Genomic DNA, 22,085 nt, shown 5'->3' on the forward strand with positions numbered 1-22,085 from the left:
CTAAAAAGAAAAAAAGCAGAAGTTACTTTAAATATATATTTTTGGTCAACCATCTTTAATTTTCCTTTCTGGATTGCATTTTATATTTTTCAAATTTCAATGAACAAAACCCGTTGCTGGTGAAGGTTCTCAGTCATACAGGTCATAGTCATTCCAAAAAAACAATCCACTGGACTTTGAAGACGTTTTGCTTCCCATCCAGGATGCTAAACGTCAAAAGAAGCCAAATGACCCCATTACAAATAGGTGGGCTCCTTCGTCTGTTCCAATTTGCATGTTTTCAAAACAAAAACAAGGCTTTGTTGGGCTACTGTATAAAACCTCAAACTCAACGCTATTCCTAACATTTTGAATTAAAAAAGCTTCCTGGATGTGAAGCGAAACATCTTTAAACTTGGAAACCGAGTCCAGTGGATTGTTTTAAATTTTTTGTGAATCAAGCATTTTCTGTGCTTGCAATAATAATGGAACACAATTCACACTATAAAAGCCTGGTCTGTGCCAACCAATTTAAACAAGTTTGAGATCTAATTTCTGAGGTGATCAAATATCCAGATGAGAAGTTTTTTTTTTTTTTTTTTATGAAAAAAGACAAGGTTTTCTGAAAAATTAGACAGGCCACCTCTCTGTCTCATTTTAAAACTCTTCTTAAAACCCACCTCTTTTCTTTGGCTTTTAACACCATGTAGAGTGTTGATTTTATGTACAAATGTTGATTTTATGTATACACATGCATACTTTTATCCTGTGCGGGCAGTGCTTTTATTTTATTTTATTTACTTTTATTTATTTTATCTTTTTGTGCAGCACTTTGGAAACCATGTGTTTATCTAAACCGTGCTATATAAATAAAGTGGATTGGATTGGATTGGATTGAAAACCTTCTAAGGGTCATAAACAGTTTATAAACATTAGCCCAGAAATATTAATTGGGGCCTTTATGTATAATTTGGTTTGTAAATCTACATTTTTGTGAAATGTATGTAGGCTAATGAAAAAAGAACAGTTGTTGAAAAAAATGGGCAAATACAACATATAAACTTCTGAATAAAAACTTTCAATGTGTGAACATTTGTGCAGACAAACACGATTAATCACCCTTCATTCCCTGAGCTGCTCAAAGAGAGACTGATCACAGAGACCTCTGACATTTGCTTGTTGTCCCTCTTGTCTCACTCTCTGCCCAGTGTGAAGATGATGAAGACATTTTCTCCCAGGTTTGATCTCTTGTAAAGTCTGAGACAGACTCTGGTTCCCCTCCGATTTCGGCTAAGCAAATAAATAATCAGCTCAGGGATTAGTTGGGATATCTGTAACCTGGGGTGGTAGGGGTCACTCTGTCTCAGAGCTGCAGAGCCAGGTCTTGCTGCTTAATCTGTTTAAATCGTCAGCATGCCAGTTCTCACTGCTGCTCTGCAGACAGGGTTCCCATATGCCCACCCACCGCCGGCAGGTGTCCACTCAGCTCTATTTAGACTGGGGTTTCCTCCAGGTGGAAGAGGGGCTCACGCTGCTGCTCTGCCTGGCAGACGGTGGATAAAAAGAGAAGAGACGATGGAGTGGAGATGTGGGAGTCCTATTAGAGCAGCTAATTGGGGCAGTCAACCTGAAACTGGCATCCTGTGGATAAGCAGACCTTATTGAATAAAGTGGGCTGATCACACATAGGATCATTCATTTGTGCTGGAAAATATTTTCTAACATAATGTTGGTCTCCATGGGAAAATAAAAAGCTTTTACAACTGACGAGATGGAGCAAAAAAAGGAAACTATGGAGCTCTAGTTTTTTACACTGAAAAAGATGAAAATATAAGATTTGAGATGGTGGTTAAGGAAAAAAAATCAAATAAATAAAATAATAAAAACGATTTCAAATGGAATAAGTTGATTTACATTTAAAAAAATATCTCCATTAATGTATTTCAGATGAATAATATGTAATTATTTCCTTTTCTGGTCAAAATACTCCTCTCATTGGTAGATTTTCTTATTTTCCTGCTCCAATTAAGGGAAATACTATTATTCTAAGAATGTTTTATCATTTTCAGATGATTTTGCAGTATATGCAGGTTAGAAATCAGGTAACTTTCCATCTCGGATGGAAATAGAAGTGAAACTAAATGGAAAAAAAACTCAAATCACTGCTATACTGCAGCAAACAATGAACTCATACAGGAAATTGAGGACTGTGATAATAAGAAAAGTTCTGAATTATATTAAGTTGTCAAACATTATCAGATAATTCATATTGCAACTAGTAACCTCAAAGTTTTCATGTAGTAAAGCAGAATAAAGTAGTGCACAGTTCTATAGTGGAAGGCGGAGTATGCTGTAAATTATTCAGCTATATTCAGTTTATTCATATAACGCCAATTCACAACACATGGCATTTTACAGAAACAATTCAACCAGATGATCTTTGATTAAAAGTTTTTTATCTAAGGAAAACCAGTTGATTGCATCGACTCATTAACTTGAAGGCAATCCCTAACACCAACCATGCTTATAGCGACAGTGGAAAGGAAATCTCCCTTTTAACAGGAAGAAACCTCCAACAGAAACAGGCTCTGTGTGAGCAGCCATCTGCTGAGGCCAACTGGGGTTCAAGGAGACAGAAGCAGAGATACAGAAATAAGCAAAGATACAAACTAAATTGTTAAGGAGCTCCACAGGCGGCCCCATCCAGGAAACACACAGCCAGGAAGACGAGCTCCAAGCCCACTCCCACATCAGAGGACAAGAGAGCACATCCAGCCAGTCACAGTCAGGGAAACAGGACTACACTGAAAAAAGGCTGATCTCAAACATCTATAGACAAAGGTGTTGATGGCAGCAGCACAGCTGATATTTCTCTCCAGGATGGAGTCAAAGCCAAACAGGAACAGGCCAGATGAAGCTACTATGAGAAAAAGCAGAGAGAGCACGATGCTAGAGATTGAACTAACAAATTCTGCAGAGTGTTAGAACAGAGATTGAAGCAGAATGATGAAAAAGGGGTCCCTATGTCCTCCAGCAGTCAAGGCCTATAACAGCATATCTATAGTGATAGTTCAAAACCATCAGTTCATGCTCCTTCTCTGCTCTCTCTTGCTTTTTATGCACCTGTAGTTTCTCTTCTAACTGGAGTGGACCAATTTCTGTTGCTCATGTCAACTTCTGTTACACAGATGATATATCACAATGTTGGCAAATTGCCTCCAATGAAATATGCCGATGGTTCCTATAAACTCCTACTCTTTCATAAGCTAACCTATTAAATATTTCTGCAGTGTTCTCTCTGAGCTCTTTGCTGGGTTTCTTGGTCTTCATGGTTTACTAAAGTTCTCCAACAAACCTCTGAGGCTCTAGCATTACATCTAAGGTAGCAGAGTACAGGAGCCTGAAAAGGAATCAATGCCAAACTTTCTGTATTTATATTGAAACAATTCAAAAAGTTAGATCCTTTTCCTTTTGCTGTATGGTTATTTGGCTGTTTAGGGGGGTCTGTTGTATAAAAATCCAAACAAAATACATTCATGTTTGTGGTTATAAGGTAAAGAATAATAAAACGCTAATATTCAGGAGCAATTTGCAAAATGTGAAAAAAATCTGAAGTAGAAATTTGTGTCAAATCAGGTCTGGCAAGTAGAAAACAGCTGCTGAATCTAGCAATGGTTGGTTATAGGGCCAACAATGGCTCCTGTTATAGCCCATTTACTGAATAGATAATACAAAATAAACTAATACATGAAATATAATAGATACTAAAACATAAACTGCAACTGATTTAACTAATTCATTTTTGTTTTATTTTTATAGTTTATTTTATTTCTGATTTAAAATCAAGCTGTTGTACTTTTTGCTTCAGGTTTCTAGAGCTGCGAATGGCTCATTGGTTCACCTTATATGTCAAAGCATGAATGTTTGCCCTTTTTTTTTCTTTTTTTGTTATTTTGCTTTGTACCCCCATTAAAAAACACCATAGTCTATAGGTAAAGCTTCACACACAGCAGAAGACATGGTCTCCAGTATTGTCCACTGATTATGGCTAATGTGCATCTGAAGAAGAATTTGAGTAAGAACCCATGGCAAGCTTTGTCTGACACGATCAGCCTCAGCCAGGAACCGAAACGGCTCCCCTTCCTCCTCTTCTCTCTCTGCGGCTCAAAGTAATCCCATTGTGGAGCAGACAGAAGCAGACTGAATCCTGGGAAAAAACCCTAAGAGAGTCCCGGGGAGGGGATCGGGGTCATTGTCTCAATTAGTACGAGGCACCTTAACGGCTGGAAACACGCCGGGGCAGCTGTGTTCCGGCAGGGTCTGAGGGGAAGCTGCTTCTGAAAGGCAACTGTTACCCCTTGGTTTGTTTCTAGAGCTGCTGGTCTCATCAGAGGAGTCACAGGTTAGCTCCCCGCACAGGCCGAGAAACAGCTACTACTCTTCTATCTCTGCCTAGAACTTACACTGAGGGAATTATTCCCTTTCTGTAAAACGCTGTCAGCTTATGGAAGCCCATTCCTGCCACTTGAAGGAAATAAAGTGTTGTGGTATTCTAGATTCATAAAGTTGTAATTATGAGATTTCAAGTCAGAATTTTAACTTTCAAAGTCAGTAGATATCAAGAATCTAACAACAATGCTTTAATATCTCATAATTAGGACTTTATATCAAATAACTATAAATTATGACCAATGGCGTAACGACAATAATAGGCCCGTAAGCAACATTATCAGGGGGACCCCATATGAAGTACAACACCCCATCCACCCCATCGCATCCACCCTACCCCCATTGACAGACACTGCTGCCGCCGTAGACAACCGACCCGAAACATGCCCCATAAATACAGGCTTCATCATTCTTCACTTTCACTAGACATGGATATTCTTGAAAGAACGTGTTTATTTTGGGAAGTTTTTTCTGTTCTTCCAGAAGCTCTTCTTTGCTTATTCTTTTCTGGATTCCGCTTAAGTACCTCATTTTGGTATCCATTGTCGCTAACACATTGTACATAACCGATATGGCTTTAATCTATGCTCTGGATTACCCATAATTCCAAGTCGAAATGTAAAAAATACAATACTCAAATACATCGTTCTTTTATGATCTTTATTGCGGTTTGAAACATTATACGAGCTTATCTTTTATACCAACCGTCTAATGAACTAAACTCAGTTATTAACATAGTAATTAAAGTAGCACTATCTGCTTTGCTATTGGTGTCGTCTTTAAACGGCTCACCATCATGTTGACATCTGGCATGTCTTTGGGTATAAATAAGGTCAGTTAACAAAGCATCAGGTGGGTTCAAGAGGAATTTTTCGCACCATTACATCTGCAAAGAAACGTCCTAGTCCACAATTGCGTAGGGGGCCAACCAGGTGTCAGTGACCGAGGTCGAGGGCCCTAAGCAACTGCATTCCTTGCTTGCCGATATTTACGCCATTGATTATGACCTTAAATCATAATTGTGAGTGTTGCTGTCCTTTCTAAGTTGTTACATCTTCTCTGCAGATCCCACACATGCTGCATGCTACTGTTCAAAATTTAGTCATCAGAGAACTTGTTACCAAAAAAAAAAAAAAAAAAAAAAAAAAAGGCTCCACAGAATTTCTTTCTTGTCCCAGACTGCCTCTCTGATGAGGGGAAAGACCTAATAGTTTGGCCATCTGATAGTTATAGTGAGGGATATTAGGAAAATGTAATATAGATATTATCAGGACATATTGGTTAAGTCATGATCTCATATCGATATTATCACTTTCTTTTATTTCCTACCAAACATTTTGAGCTAAATCAACAGAAAAAAATAATTGTTGGGGCTTCAGATTATTGTTGTCTCACTAACTCTGCTCTAAATCTCCCCCTTCAATCCCTGACCTGCCCTCCATGTTCCTCTGTCTTCAATTTGTTCTCCCATGTTCTAACAAACCTCTTTGGCTTCAGACTGAAAGTGTGTAAAACTGCATGTGGTTCCATCATCCAGATGGAATCACATTGTAATGCTGCAGCGAGGTGTGAAAGTTCTCATGGAGAGCAGCAACCCTGTTGCTCCAACAGGGAGAGGACTGCACAAAGGAGGTGATTGTTCTAAATAGAAAATCCCTTTTGCATTTTATTTGCAGAGTGAAGGCCACTTTACTCCATCTAATAGTCATTAGCTTTCATTACAAGCGTTTGAAGTGGATGCAGTTCTTTTGTTGGGTCCCGAAAGAGCCGCACAAAGACGAGAGGAGCGTCAGCAGCATCACTGCCCAAGAGGACTGCATGGATGAACGCATAATACCGTTGGACGCATCCGAAATGCGCCTCTTTACGCGCCAAGCAAGTACTATAGGGAGAAAATCCTAACTTGATAAGTTTTATATATTTCTTAAAATACAGAATAAGTATTAAACAAACAACATTTAAGAGATCACATCCCCTCAACCCCCTGTTCGCCGGGCCCTGTTAAAAGCGGGGTGTTTGTTTATCAGGAGGAGCGCAGCGCAGGTGGCTCCTGGGGGCCGCCACTTCTCACGCAGGTGGCACAAACGCAGCGACCTGCTACTTTTCCCATCTCGTTATAACGGGGTGAAATTTTCCAAGTATTTAAGTGGAACAGATTAGCTGAGCACACAACGCTAATGCGGGACAAATTAGTTTATTAATGAAGAGGGGAGCCCATCAGACCGAAGGGCCCCTTGATTCAACAAAGAGCTGGGAATGATCCCACAGATATTACATTTATAAAAAACGTTTTCTAAATACATGAGCGAATAATAACAACCGACCTTAGACGTTCAGAGCTTAAATATGTTTATTTTATTTTATCAGGTTGTTTAATTATATTAAATGACGTTTTTAAATGTGCTTCTCGCTATTACTCAGCTGACAGCCCTTCTGAAGCCCCGTTTGCACGACTGTGAGTGATGTGCTATGTTGACCACTAGATGGCAGCAGTCCTTTTTCTTTTGTAGCCTAATCTCTTGGAGGTCATTAGAGGTGGACAGAGCTGTTAAAAAATGTAATGTAGCACAATTTTCACATGTTTTATCTAAAGTAAAAGGAAGCAAACAAAGAAGTAACTGAACTTAGAGTAAAAAAAAAGTATTCTGTAAGAAAACTTCTAAAGTACTGAGTGACTAATCATTTGATTCATATTTTCAATTAATGTATTAAAATGGAAAAATATGGATACATTTGGGCATAATAATATTTTCTAAATATTTTTAAAATATTTATTTTCTAAATATTTTAAAACATAAAATCTAATAAATTAATATTAGGAGGAAATGAATACTGCTTAAATATGTAGGCCTATATGAGATTTAATGATATTTCTAACTATTCCTTATCATTAGCGTCCAATTTGTTGATAGATCCTCACTCCCACCAAAAGCAAGTCTAACTCTTCGGTAAACATTCAGTTTAAGGTTTTTGGAGGGTTTCAGATGAGAAAACAAGAATTCATTTCTCCACTTTAGTTTGTCCTAAAGGTTTTCTGTAAGTTTAAGGTCAGGACAAACTTCATCCACCTTCAGTCGTTGAAGTGATTTGCACACCCAGACAACAAAGCTTAAGTATGAAATATCAGCAAAAGATCTGGCCTGTTTTGCACATTGCATTCGTACAAGAATGGACCTAAAATGTAATAAATTTTCCCCCACATTTATTTTGGTGTTTAAACCAGAAGATTTGCACTCAAATATGGCCCAGTCATCTAAACTATTGCTGCCAGGAAAAATCAATTTTTGGTGTAGACTAATTGACAAAGAGGAATAAAACATCTTAAATAAAAAACAAACAAAAAAACACTGCAATCATTCTTTTGATGGTTTAAAAAATAAGAAATGTTACGGTACATGATTAGGGGAAAATGTACAACCTTTATACATAGTAACGGTATACATGCAACCATGTTTAAAAGACACTCATTGAAACTAACAATAGCACAGTTACTATAAACCATAATTTCTTGTAGTAATAAAGTCTGATAAAGCTCCACTAGAGGGCAGCACCTACCTTTCTCTGTGGTCTTTTCTTTCTTGGGACCCTTTAACCAACCCTGACTGTATCCCTTTATAAAATGTCTTCCTACTTCCTAACAATAAATATGCTGTATTTTGGTAAAATATTTACATCATAATTACTGTAGATTTCAAGCCACCTTTCAAATAAAGAATATTGGATTAAAAGTTATTTTCCCATCTTGCTCATTCAGCTACAGTCGTTTAGGACTTGCTATGTTTTCTGTGTTTGACAACCAGAGCCGGGCAAAACTTTGGAGGGCCCTGAGCAGAATTTAATGTAGAGCACCCTCTTTTATTATCATCTGTGAGTTAATAGGCCCACGGTTGACCCTCACAGATTTTACTTTACATTATTAATGGCATGATCACCAACTAAAACTTATGAATATATTGTTTTAATCCATAATCTATAACATATTAATTTGGTCTGGCACTCATGGTGTATAGAAATTCTAAAAATACACTCAACTGATTATGAAACTTGGCTGCAAGAACTGCAAGCTTAGAAAATGTGTATTTTTTAAAATCTATTCCTTAGCAGATAGAGGGTGCATACAATATGACTCCCAACTAGAGATAGGCCAATATTCACCCAGACAATATTTTGACCAATATCAGCATTTTTCCTGGTATTAGTATTGAACAATATGTGCATGCATTGGCCAGTTTATCCGAGCATTCAGCGACCACGCCTTGAGATTATGTGAAGGATCGGCATTCCTGCTACTTCCAGCTACTATCTATTTTTAATGTTGTTGGATTTATTGATAAATGTAGCCTCTTTTTTTTGTTTAAACTGAGACTTTTTTAACCTTTTTTTTTTTTTTTTTTATAATTGTGTCATCATAATAGGGGAGTTTGGCCTAGTGGTTTGGGCACTGCACTTGGAATCCAGAGGTTCTGAGATCAAGCCCCATTCCCAGCAAAGACCCTTAACCCCACACTGCTACCTGGGCACGGCACGGTGGCAACCATAGCTCCCCAAGGGAATGGATTAAATGTTCAGTACTGTGGCAGTGTAATGAAAATTAAAGCTGTAAAAAAAAGAAAAAAAAAAGTAAGAATTGGCCCCAAAAAATCAGCAGCACATTTTAGAGAACGATTAGACTGATAACAAATAATTAGTAGTGGCATTTGTCTGAAATAACCCGCCGTATAGGTTGATTTTTATTTAAAAAACTGAAAACAGCAGTTGAAATCACTCAACTAGTAATATCTGGTAGCATAATAATTATCAAAACATTGTCATATCCATACAAAATGGTAATTTTCTACAAATGAAGCAGTTTTTTAGGTTTAAAAGAAGGATGGAGTTCAAAACAAAGATACTCTTGGAAGAACATCTCTCACATCCTGCAGAAACTTTGCAATTATCTCCCACCAGGACAAAACTCCCCAAACATACAGACAGAGCCAACATTATATAAAGATGTAAAAATGGGCCAGTCAAGGTCCACACCTCAACATTCTCTATCCAGACTGACTGAGTTTGAAGGATTTAATGAACAAATAGAAACCTTTTGGAGACATAACATCTCAAACCTATGCAGGTAAAGTTGATTGTGAAACTGATTCAGTAGATGAATGCAAATGCATGCCACACTATTCAGAGTTCTTTTAAAAGTGAAAAACATGCATCGCTTTTCTTCTTCTTTACACTGCTGAGAATTCGTTCTAATTAAAGAGCAGCACAAGCGAATAAACATTACTGCAAGGTGCTTTTTGTGTAATATTGCATGCTTGACTTCTTTCTCTGAAATCAACGCGCTTTGTTTTTTCAGGAACATCATATTACTGATATGAGACGATCGACTTTTAACTAGAAATATTAGAGCCACAATAAAGCAGCTCACCCTGCGGGATTGAACTATAAAGGCGTCCTGATAGTTCCACAGAGGAGCCGCAGTGAAACCCCCTGTGGTCAGACTGAGTGACTCTCCCAGAGCCTCGGGCTGGGAAATCAACAACAGGGAGGGGAAACTGCAGGCCCTGCTTTGTTTTTGGTCCAAAAGCCTCTGCGTTCTGATCATGTATTAACCAGCAGCAGCGACGGGGGTCAGTGCGCACAGGCCTGCAGGGGTTCATCATTAAGCTTTGCAGCCTGATCGGTCAACCTACAAGTTCCTGCTGCTGGAAGGTGAAGCAAGGAGACGGTTGATGCATGAAGCCACCACTTACATGTGCACCATTCATTCAGCAGATCCAAATCGTTTATTATAATCTTTATTAAGAAATTTTAAAAAACACAAAAACTTATTCAAGATCAGAGAAAATAAATAATTATTTTCTGTTTCTTATTTCTGTTTTCTTTAAACAAGAACTGAACATACTGTTTAAAACAGCTGACAGTCTGATTCACAGAACTGCTGCCTTCTTTAGTAGCCTTTAGCTCTAAACACCTAATAAACAACTTGTTTTACCTCATCATTTCCATCGGTAATGATTTTCTAATGCAACCTCTACCCAAACGAGCGCACTAAAGCAGATAATGATTAACTTGTGTGGCTCACAAAGGGAGCTGCAGCATTTTCTCCCACAGGACTCTGCATTCTACCTCAATGTTTTTTCAGACGACTCAAGATGTTTGATGGTTCAATCCTGAAAAAACACATAACAGTATATAAAATTGTCGGTTTGTCCCAGAACGAAATCAATGCAAGGATGGATACTTTATTGTAAAAGCTGCATATAAAAGTGGATCTGCTGCTTCATAAACAAAACACTTCAGAAAACTACTGGGTTATATTTGCAATGCATGTTTCGCAATTATAAGGTCATTAAATTGGATTAAATAAGTGTGATATTCGGGCTTTATATTTTTGGTAGATTCTAATCAGTGTTTTAACTCATGTATGTTCCAGGAAAAAAAAATACTTAGATTAAAACCAATAGAACAGAGGTGGAGCCAGAAAATCCTAATAGGGGTGGTCAGTCAATAACCAATGTACATTGAAGGCTGGCTGAAAGGCACCAGAACCTCAGGGTCAATCTACACTGTTCTAACAGGAACGAGCACAACATCCATATTTTCTAAATAAAAAGAAACTATGCTTTCCTGCAGCCTTTGCCAACAAATAGACACTTATATTTAAACATCTATGCTGTGTACATGAAAGGTACTGTGGACAAAATTCTTTCATGTTTGAGCTCTGGGGCGAACACATTTTACATTTATCAATAAACATTCTGCAAAAAAACGGTATTTAAATTTATTAATATCCACAATTAATTAATTTTTAAGTTTTTATCAAAGTAGTTATTTATCTATGATTTCACTGAAGGCTCCTAGATGATTTGCAGAGGCATATCATTTTATCTTTACCCCAAATAATTCAAAATTTAGTTCTGAAAAGAGCATGAATTCTTTATCTATCATCTTTAATGTTTGTATACTGATGTGCATAATTAACCACAGTGTTTCTGTTGTAAAGTAGTTATTAATTTATGTAAAATTGAAATATTGAATAAGTTTCAACATTCCCCTTCAGAGTTTTACTGCTGACACCATCTGTATTAGAGGGGGAAAATGGTAGGGGTGGCCACAGGGGTGGCCAATGATTGGCTAAGGGTGGCCATGGCCACCCCTGGCCCCCATCTAGCTCCGCCCCTGCAATAGAAGAAAAAAAACATTTTCCTATCCTAACTAAATATTTCAAGTCCTTAATCCCTATTTCAAATGTTCACTAAGTTGACTAAATGAGTCATAATTCAACCTAAATGATTATAAAACAAAACCCTCAGTTTGATTTAAAGTCAAATCTTCACCTACTGCCACACACACAAAAACATTTGTCTGAACACATTTTTAGAAGCTAAAATTGCCATCTAAAATATATTGCTATGTATATATATGATTTAGCCTCCAAAATCAGTGATTAAATCAGTATGTTGTCGCAAGACTGGAGTCTTTGGTCAAAGTGTGGTAGCGCTAGCTGCTAGCTACTAGCTACTTAGCCACTAAAGATGAATGACTTCAATTAACAACCTTAATGAACAATTTAAACTAAAAATATATTTATTGGTTCACACAAACTCACTTTTTTGTATGTTGTCTATTGAAGGTTTTCATAGCGCAGAACTAACCATATAAATAATTGAATTACCTTTTTATTAATTGGGTTTATGATTTGTCCTTTTTTCATCCGCTCTTTTAAAGAATATTTACTGAAAAATAAACATTAATGCATCTTTTGGATCAACTTATGCATATTTAGTTACTTTAACACAATTGTTTCATGTTGCCAGGGCAGGACATGAAACTAGAGTGTTAGAGCAACTAATGCAAAATATGCAGTATATAAGAGTATTTTTCTTTTCAGTTTCTGCATGAGAGAAGCCTATAAATTAATTTGCATAGGTCTGTATTTGAACCAGGGCTGAATAAGAAAAACAAAGCAATCTGAACTGGTTTAATATCAGTTTAAAAGTTTGTGTGACATTGCTACACATATTGGCTGAAATTAAACACATAAAGAGCATCAAAATGACAGCTTTCTGCCTTTAGGCATGGGCACATCAGTCTGTGTAGGCAAAACACAATAATAATTTAAAAAAAAGCGAAACAAAGATAATTATCTTGAGTTCTTAATTTTGTCTTTGAATAAAATGCTCTAAATGCAAACACAATATAACTACTTAAATGTTAAAACATCAAAAACGATGGTTAAGATTAGATGTTTTAATCTTTTTTTTTTCTTCAAACATTGAGCTTTTAAAAGTAACCAAAATGAATATATTAATTCTTAATTCTAAAGCAGCTCCCTCACATTCTCTACCGACTGGAAAACGACATATTAACCCTGAATGTGAGCCACAATGGGCCCTTAATTGGCTGCGCGCATGTGTTCTCAGGGTGCGCCTGTAACCAAGCTGGCCCGGACTCCTGTGATCTATGCAGCAGGTACTCCAGGAGACCAATTGGTAGGAGCTCCGGTCCAATCAGCTCCCTTCCTGCTCCACGTAAAGCCACTTGGGAGAGAGTTGAGGGCGCTTTTTCTGCGTGCGCATTTGTGCACAGACGCCCTCTGGGAGCGCACAGACTTCTAGCGCTGTTGAGTTTTGTAGGAGCATCTCCAGAAGGTTTAGATTGTGTAGGCATCCCCCGCTCTTTCTTGTCTTATTCCCACCATTGGACACCCCACCAGCTTCGGTCATGGTGCAGCTCTAAACAGCAAGAGGAAGTTAGGAACGACTTTCTACAGATTGTTGCGTTTAATTCCCACCTAGAGATGATGTTCTCTTCAGCGGGGAAGCGCTGCTTCACCATAGAGTCTCTGGTCGCTAAAGAGAGCCCCATGCCAGCCGAGGACCCCATCCGGCCGACAGCGTTAAGTTACTCCAACCCGACGACGGATGCCTTAATGAACGGTTACCAGGGGCCCCCGGCCAGGCCCCTCTACCAGAGTTCGGAGCTGGTGTTCCCGGAGTCGGTAAATCCGTCCCTCACTGTGGCCCCGCACCAGCTCGGAGGCTCCCACCTACAGCATCCGCACTTCTTCGGCACGCAGCACCGGGACCCCCTCAACTTCTACCCCTGGGTGTTACGGAACAGATTTTTTGGACACAGATTTCAAGGTATAAGGATCTGCAGAGAGATGGAAAGATTTGGGCTTTGGGATGCTTCTGAAGTCTGCGCGTAAAGATGATGACTCATAAACTAATCATTCTTTTAGAAGGTTGAATCGTTTTTTTTTTTTTTAAGGTGAAGGGTTAATATTTATTTGCTTTTTCTTTTTCAAATAAATTGGTAACTTATAAACTTGAATAATGAAACATCGGGCGCTGAGAGTAGAGAGGCTTTTTTTTCTCACAAAAATCACAGCAGAAGAAAACATTCATGCAAAATATTTCCTGCTGGAGTCATATAAAACAAACACTGAGAAAATATAAGCCAAGTAATGAAAGCATCGATGATAAAGGTATTAATGATAATAGGCTAACTATATAGATTAATATTATATATAGATTAATAGTTGATTACAGCATCTATATCCATCAAATCTTTCGTTTCATTACTATATATTTGTAAAAAAAAAAAAAAAGGTTGCCATAGTCTTTTTTTATTAGTTGATTTATATTTATCATTAAAACTAAAAACATTAAGGTAATTTAGATGGGAGTGCGCAATGTTATAACCCAAAAGGTCATGTGAAAGAAAGAAAATAGAAACGCTTATTAATGGAAATAATACATTTTTAGAGCGATTTAATTCGCCTCAAATATTTTCAACATTTTCCTGCACTCATGTTTCTTTTAACACTGCTAAGAATTTGGGATTCAATTAAAATTACTGAAGGGTAAAGGGTAGCACTGATTTATTGGCTCGGTTTAGAGCGAAATGTGGGGTGAAAATACATTATTTTCATTTTATTTTTTTCCACACAACTTTCATTTATCTTAGGAAAAAAATAGATATTATATATAAAAAAAGGATAAATTAATATAGCAGAAAGCTTCCAGTTTAAATACAGCTTTAAAATAGGAAAGGTGTGTTTTACCTAATTTGACCACATTCATCCATTCAGACGAATTTAGACTGAAGAAAACCATTTTCTATGTGAACTAATGGAAGCATTGGGTTATTATGCCCTGAAATAAATATGCATTTAAAAAGCAGCTCCGATCAAAATGAATTACAAAAGTAGAGGTTGAATAGTCCAGGATATTATACCCATTTGATAATAGTTTAAGTTTTAAAAGCACTACTAATGTTTGTGCGATAAATCAAAGATTTTTTTTATGTATAGGTTTTTTTTCCCCTCCATATAAATTTTATGTTTTGATTGGGATACATTTTGTAACTCAGCGATATTTAACTCAAGGTGTTTATTTATTTAGTTGAGGTGTTTTATTTTGACTCTGCCGGCAGGTAATGATGTGTCCCAGGACAGCCTGCTCCTTCACGGCCCTTTCGCCCGGAAACCAAAGCGCATCCGGACGGCCTTCTCTCCGTCTCAGCTGCTCCGCCTGGAGAGAGCCTTCGAGAAGAACCACTATGTGGTGGGAGCTGAGAGGAAGCAGCTGGCCAACAGCCTGAGTCTGAGCGAGACGCAGGTAAATTCATTCCGCACGCGCCGTTAATCCTGCTCCTTTTTTTGTTTTATTAGTGTTATTATTATTATTAATTTTGAGTCAGAACCTACTAAAACATTTATTAAGATATTAAAATCCAGAGTTTATTAAATAATTATGACTTAAATATTTTTTTAATGTATGTTACTCGAATTAGTGCAAAAACATTCAGTATTTTACTAATTTAATCTTCAGGCAGATAATCTCTACCTCATCATGATCCCCAAATTCCTTCTGATCACACAAAATAAACATTTTATTTTATCATTACTTCAGTTATAAATATCACAAAATTAGAGAGACCATAATTTCACTCATCCTTTAGAAGGGAATTGATGTGAACCTGAGAGCTCTAAAAGCTGGACAATTGTGCATTTAGTCAACATGTCTGATACTAAAAAACACAAAGAATTTTAAATAAAATAAAATAAAAACATTTAATCAGTATGCAGACAGTACTATAGATTTAAAAGGGTTCAGTTAAGTGTTTCTGTTGTCTTTAAATATGGGGATTTATACTCTAAACTCTAAACATGTACTAAACTCTTGGCTCTGAAATTGATGTCAGGGTTTCAAACTCTGGGAATACTGATCCCCTGACAGGCTGGGATGGTTTTAAGGAAGATATCTTTTTTTAAAGCATTCTCCAAAATGTTATACACAGGAAAAAAAAATACAATGCAACAACACCAGAAGCAAATGCCAGTGTCTTCTTATTATTAAAAAGTTGAAAGGGACTTTTTACAGCAAAAATTGCAAAAAGAAAAATAACATGGTTTTATTAACCGATTGTATTTATTTCTAAAATGTCTTCTTTGTAATACCTGGGACCCATCTTTCATCAACAATAATGTTTAGCAGGAAATAATGATGTATAATAATGGTTTCATCTATATCCATCTATGTGTGGATCTCATTAGAATCTCTCGTTAGATTCTTCAGAATAATTTTAATTTATTCATACAGAGAACAAAAAATGTACATATAAGACAAAACTCTAATCTAAAATATGATAACATTAAATAGAGCAAAGCAAAAAGCACGCTGAAAAAGGGACTTTTTGGTCCTGTAAATATTCGGGTTAATAATCGGTTTTATGTTGAATTTATTGCAAATGTCCTCGTAAGGGCCTATATTTCAAAATGACACCTTTTTATAAAATGTGTTATTTAGAATTAATTTGTAAATCTATATTCATCAAAAGACAATAAATTTGAATTATCTTACCAAATAAAATTAACAAAATAATTTAAATGGTTTCCCAACTTAACAGATGCAATAATATGTATTTATTAGATGTAAACTTGGTGCTTTTTTTTCTTTGCCTGACCATGTTTAGGTCTTTCTGCATGGAGTTTGCATGTTATCTCCGTGCAAGTGTGGGTTCTCTCTTGGTACTCCGGCTTCCTCACAGTCCAAAAACAACTGACTGACTGTTAGGTTAATTGGCTTCTCTAGATTCTCCTTGTGTGTGCTTGGTTGAATGTCCAAGGTGTACGCTGCCCAGACTGCCGGAGATAGGCATTGGTCCCACCACGGACCTTATGGAATAAGCCGAAGAAGATGGATTGATGTTTACTTGTTTGACTTAAAGAATGCACAGTAACTGTCTGAACTGGACACTGAGAAATTACTGAAGTCAAACAGCCAGAGCCTGATTTGGTAATGGTGTAACGTTTTATTGAGTTTTACTAAATGATTTTTATAAATTAAAAGCAAAAAAAAAAAAAAAAAAAAAAAAGGAAAATAATATATAGTTGCGCATTAGCTTAGTTGAGTAAACTTCAGGTAAATATTAATTCAAAATAAAGCAAAGAAAAATCATTACTTTTCACTTCAGTTTTGGAATTGAATCAAATATGAGTTGAGTAAAATTTTATAGCTAAACAAAAGTAGATCCTTTTTGATAACAGGTAGTAAAATTTACTCCTCTTAGATTTACCAAGCATTTCTATATGGAAAAATGTACTTACCTTTTTCCAAGTAAATGGTACTCCAATTTTTTTTCAGTGCAATAAAATATTTTAAAACCTTAAAAAAAAGCAATATCAGAATAAAAAAGAGCAAAAATATAGTACCCTAAAATAAGAATATAGAATCTAACTTTTAAATATATAGAAAACCATAACATAATAATGCTAACAGGAATAAAAAATTTCAAATATCATAATATACTGTATTTATATAAAAAATAAAAAATAATCAGAAAAAAATAGAAAAACATCTTAATTCCAAAAGTAAAGCATACAAAATAATAAAAAAAAAGATAAATTTAAATGTTAAAATAATTTAATTCAATCAAAAGGAAGAATACAAAAAAATCTGAATTACATAAAAAAAAAAGTAAATACAAAATTATAATAAACCGGCACTGATAATAATGATAATTAAGATAAGAAAAAAAAAGGCAACATAACATGCCTGTAAACTTTTGTAATATCATTTAGATGTGTATATATATATATATATATATATATATATATATATATATATATATATATATATATATATATATTTGAAGTGTGCAGCCATCAACTGAAGAAGAATTATTCATACAGAAAGTATAAATGAATTAATTAGAAACCAGAGAGACTTATATTTCATTTATTAAATAACGTCAGAAAAAGTGTTCAATCAGTTATGAATTAATAAAATGTATATGTATCAAACCAAATGTTCCTTCTGCTTAGGTGAAAGTGTGGTTCCAGAACAGACGGACGAAGTACAAGCGTCAGAAGCTGGAGGAGGAGGGTCCGGACAGCCAGCAGAAGAAGAAGGGGAACCACCACATCAACAGGTGGCGCATCGCCACCAAACAGGCCAGCTCCGAGGACATCGACGTGACCTCAGAGGACTGAAACCCCCAGACAAAGCTGCCCCCACAACACCAGAGGACCAACACTATTTATTATGTAACACTATTATGCATTGTTAGACTCATTAGAGGAAGACTCAAGGATTCCATATGTGATCACGACACGTCTTCATCAAGGTGCTCCTCTCAGTGAGTACAGACGTCCTGCTCTGTGACATCCATGCTAAAGAGCAGTGGACCAGGGGAGATCCTTGCATCATGATGACTGAAGAGGAAAGTCGTACCTAACGGTGGACGGGGCTTGTTTTGTTGTCTTGTTTTTTTTTGTACATAGACCAGTAATGAAGGTTGTTTTAACAAGAAGCTCATAGTTTCCATAATTATTTACACCTCACTCTTCAGTCTTTCCTTCATCTGTGCACCACGTCCACCATGTCCATTTCATCAGTTTAATAAGAACTGCAGCAGCGGTGCACTGGCATCTTTAACTCACTCAGATGGAAGAAAACATCTTTCAAGTTTAGCTGCGTGAAGGTTGAAGCTCTTCTGCAAATGAAGGTTCCTCCCTGAGAGGCGGGCTGTGAGCAGCTGTGTGTGAACACATGACACATTGAAAGCCCATGTCAGAACAAGTTGAGTCACATCATCAAAGCAGCAGTGCTAGATGATGTCCATTCTTTTGCTGCGTGTAGAACAAGACATGTATGGAAACACATCGAGCACTGCATGTAACGATAAAGGAAGTGGCTTGGAAATAATAAAACTGAGAGAAGTGTCCCATATGCATGGGATATGTAGGTGTATTATTTGGATCGAGATGCTCATGTGTAGGTTTCACTCAGTTTACCTTCTCCACTTAAGGCAGTGCATGTGCAGATAGGTGTGAAACATGCTGTTGCAGCGAGGAAAAAAAACAACCTCGTAAAAGCTAGGAGGAACACAAAGCGGTGACTGCACTACGGATTCAGGAGGATCGGATGGATGCATATTCATTTCTTAAAATACATTTTTCACAGAGTTCTGCATCTTTGTGCAATGAAAGGATATTAATATGTGGTTTTAAAAATTTACATTTGAATAAACCTATAAAAAGAAGTGTTGAAAATTTGTTTTCAGGCTTACAGAATAAAATTCCTTTTATTTTTTAAGTCTTTTTATTAGTAAATTACTTCCTGTAATAATCTAGAAAGGTGTATTAGAGAACAAAGTAGTTCAAGAAACACAGCACACCCGTCAGTGAATTTTGAAAATGTCCTTGAGCTCCATTTGATCCATCATCTTCAAATAGAATGAGGACGGTACCCCTGCAGGGCCAACGAGACATGGGCGTTAACTTGTAAACTGGCCAAACCAATATCACCTAAAATGATCTTCAAAAGTCTAAAATTTATCAATGAGGCTGCAAATTTGGAGGTAAAACGTACCTCTTGGGGAGGAGACCAGTTAACAGCTTAATCTAAACGGATGGAGATGGCCAAGAGTGTGCAGGTGGGGCAGAAATCCAAGAATGAGTCCTGATTACCGTTTTCCTCATCTATGTAGGGACCAGCACACATATGAAAGCAGAAGAGGTTCTAGAGCAAAGTCACAGTAGGCAGTCATGGAGGCAAAGAATAAAGGAATAAAACAAAAAAATAAATACATTAAAAAAAAAAATTGTCAGCACTGCCTGAAACCCTGATGGTGGCAGCATCATGCTGTGAGGAATGCTTTCCTCAGCAGTTGACAAGGATGCTGTTCAGAGAAGAAAGCAGGTTGGTTGAAGCAAAATAAAGGATTACTCTAGCTGAAGGTGTGAATACAACTGCACTCAAATGGCACATGTGTATGTAGGACTTAGTATCAGGAAGTGTCTGCTTTGTTATCGACTGGCATGTCGGACATAACAGCAAAACAAATTAATTAAAGGTACAAAGTCATGTTATATGCATATAAAAAGACCAAAATACAGTTGAATTTTATTAAATCAGACAATATACTCTAAGCATCCACCCTGATACATGTTTTTATCCTCCTTCCTGAGCCTAAATGGAACCCCACCACCGGGCGTAAACAGACATGGCGCCATCTACCTGCAGTACCATAGCATGCCAGATGGTGGCCATTTCTTCAGCTACTATAAAATTCCATACCACGCTATAATACCTGAGAAAACCGAGAAATCAGAGGATAGGGCTAGACATCTTTGCTAACACCAGTAGGATTGTTAGTTTAGGACATGTACTTATGTCTATCAACTTCATAGTGACATTAGAATGCATCCTGAGCTTTAGCTTCAACAGTCAGACTGTTTTCCCAGTGCAACTCAATTACTATCCCCTCTAAAAAAAAAAAAAAGTCTTCACCTTTTTAAACGTTTTCCTGGACTTTTAGCTTTTTTACTATGCTGGGAGTTCCCCATTCACTCGCTTCCATTCCTTCAGTTTGTTGACCAATTATACGCATGCACAAGGATGTAATCCCAGTTTAACTTGTAATCCCAGATTATGTCGTTATGGTAAATATAGACAGAAAGGGTATATTGATTAACAAGCTGAGCAAAAACGCAGCTTAAAGGACAAAATGTAACAAATACCTCACCAGCAGGATGACATAATTTGTCATAAAAACGTTGTTAGGCAACAAGAGTTAGTTACTGGCGTATGATTTAAAATGTGTCAAATAAGGTGACTATATACCTTTGAGCTGTATAGTTACTTAAAAGGGAAAAAGCTGAGATGCGTGTTATAGAAATGGGTTTAGAAATAGCAACAACTTGAGTAATTTGGACAGAAGAAATAACAGAATATGGTCCCTTATGTATGACCCTGGTGTCTTATTTTGTGAGCCTAATGGCTTAAGTGGATAAAAACCACTGCAAAATTTGCCCTACCCCTTTTTCTTATTTTTTTTAAAGCTAGGTGCGTCAGGCATTTCGAGGTGTGAAAGGGTCACATGGCTTGTTTTGAGTTTGGCAGGATATCCTATACTCACTGCAGGTGCAAAAATGTGCTGAAAGGATGCACCGGTTATCTAAATAAACAATGTTTTTCTGCAGCTCATGAGTCATGGCTCCGTGACCCTTCTTCTCAAGAAGGTTAGTAAAGACCTGTCAAGTCCCGGTTTGGAAAAGATGAGCACAATTAAAGGGCAGCAGCACCTCTTTGTTGTCTGTTAAGGTAAGAATCACCCTCTCCTCCCTAAACGCTGCGTCTCCTGTAAGCCGAGTCAGCAGGAAGGAGACTGAGCAGGGATTCAGGGTGAGAAACGAGTAACTCTCCAGAGGAGCAGAGAGGTGCAAAAAAGAAGAAGGGGAGGGGAAAGGGGGCCCTGCTGTTGTTACCGAAACAACAATTAGTTTAAGCAAACAATGCTCTAAAAATTCCCAGCAAATCTTCAACAACTGAGATGCTTTACGCAGCTGGTTTATAATCATCTCTGGCTGCCAATGCATCATGTTACAGATACTAAATATATTTAAACTGGAACAAATAAAAAGCAGAATTCAGATACACATTTTTTGGGCCATCGTCCTCCACCAGCACGGCGAGCGGTCTTCTGTCGAACTGCTCTCTCCTGCAGCCTACTGTGCACTGTTCCCACAGCAACCACTCAAACATGCTGATGACAGGGATAACAACACAAGACAGACTGTTTATATAAGCTAAATGACAATGTAAACATAAAGATTACAGATCTATAAACTGGATAAAATGTAATTCTTGCATTGATGATTGGATTTTGGCTATAATACCGATCTGTGCAATTCTGTATACTAAAATATCTTTATCAGGACTTTATTCAGCACTAATCTATCATGACGTGCCTTTGTGCTAAACAGACCATAGATGATCACTACTTTTCAAGGTGCACTATGGGAAATTTAGAGTCCATTACTTTTTCATCCAATAGACATTCGGACACGCATTTAAAATGGCATAACCACTATATAGTGCCCTATATAGTGATCAGGGCGGGGACTCGGACACAGCCATCGTTTTTTGTTTCTTCTGTTATCAGACTCTTCATTTTGTTTAAAACAGTTCAGAGGTCATCAACACCTCATACAAAGGGATCATTGGAATAAGTCTGGTATGTTTAAGAAAAAAAAAACTATGTGACAGGACTAGTAAAAGAAATAGTAGAAAAAGATTTTTTTTCCTTTTTTTGAATAAAATTAAACTTGTAATAAACACATCCTTTTTCTTTGTTTTTCCACAGGCCCTAAA

General features: G+C 36.9%; 1 protein-coding gene across 1 annotated transcript; it reads left to right on the forward strand.

The window, feature by feature from the left end:
• The first annotated feature begins 12,968 nt into the window (after positions 1-12,968).
• Positions 12,969-18,661, forward strand: emx1 (empty spiracles homeobox 1). Its single transcript, XM_038279502.1, has 3 exons — positions 12,969-13,565; positions 14,860-15,044; positions 17,753-18,661. Exons 1-3 carry the CDS (start codon positions 13,220-13,222, stop codon positions 17,918-17,920), a joined length of 699 nt encoding a protein of 232 aa, XP_038135430.1. The 5' UTR covers positions 12,969-13,219; the 3' UTR covers positions 17,921-18,661.
• Positions 18,662-22,085: the final 3,424 nt, after the last annotated feature.

This window comes from Cyprinodon tularosa, unplaced genomic scaffold (genome assembly GCF_016077235.1).
Source record: "Cyprinodon tularosa strain WSP-4 unplaced genomic scaffold, ASM1607723v1 ctg150, whole genome shotgun sequence".
NCBI classification, from domain to species: domain Eukaryota; kingdom Metazoa; phylum Chordata; class Actinopteri; order Cyprinodontiformes; family Cyprinodontidae; genus Cyprinodon; species Cyprinodon tularosa.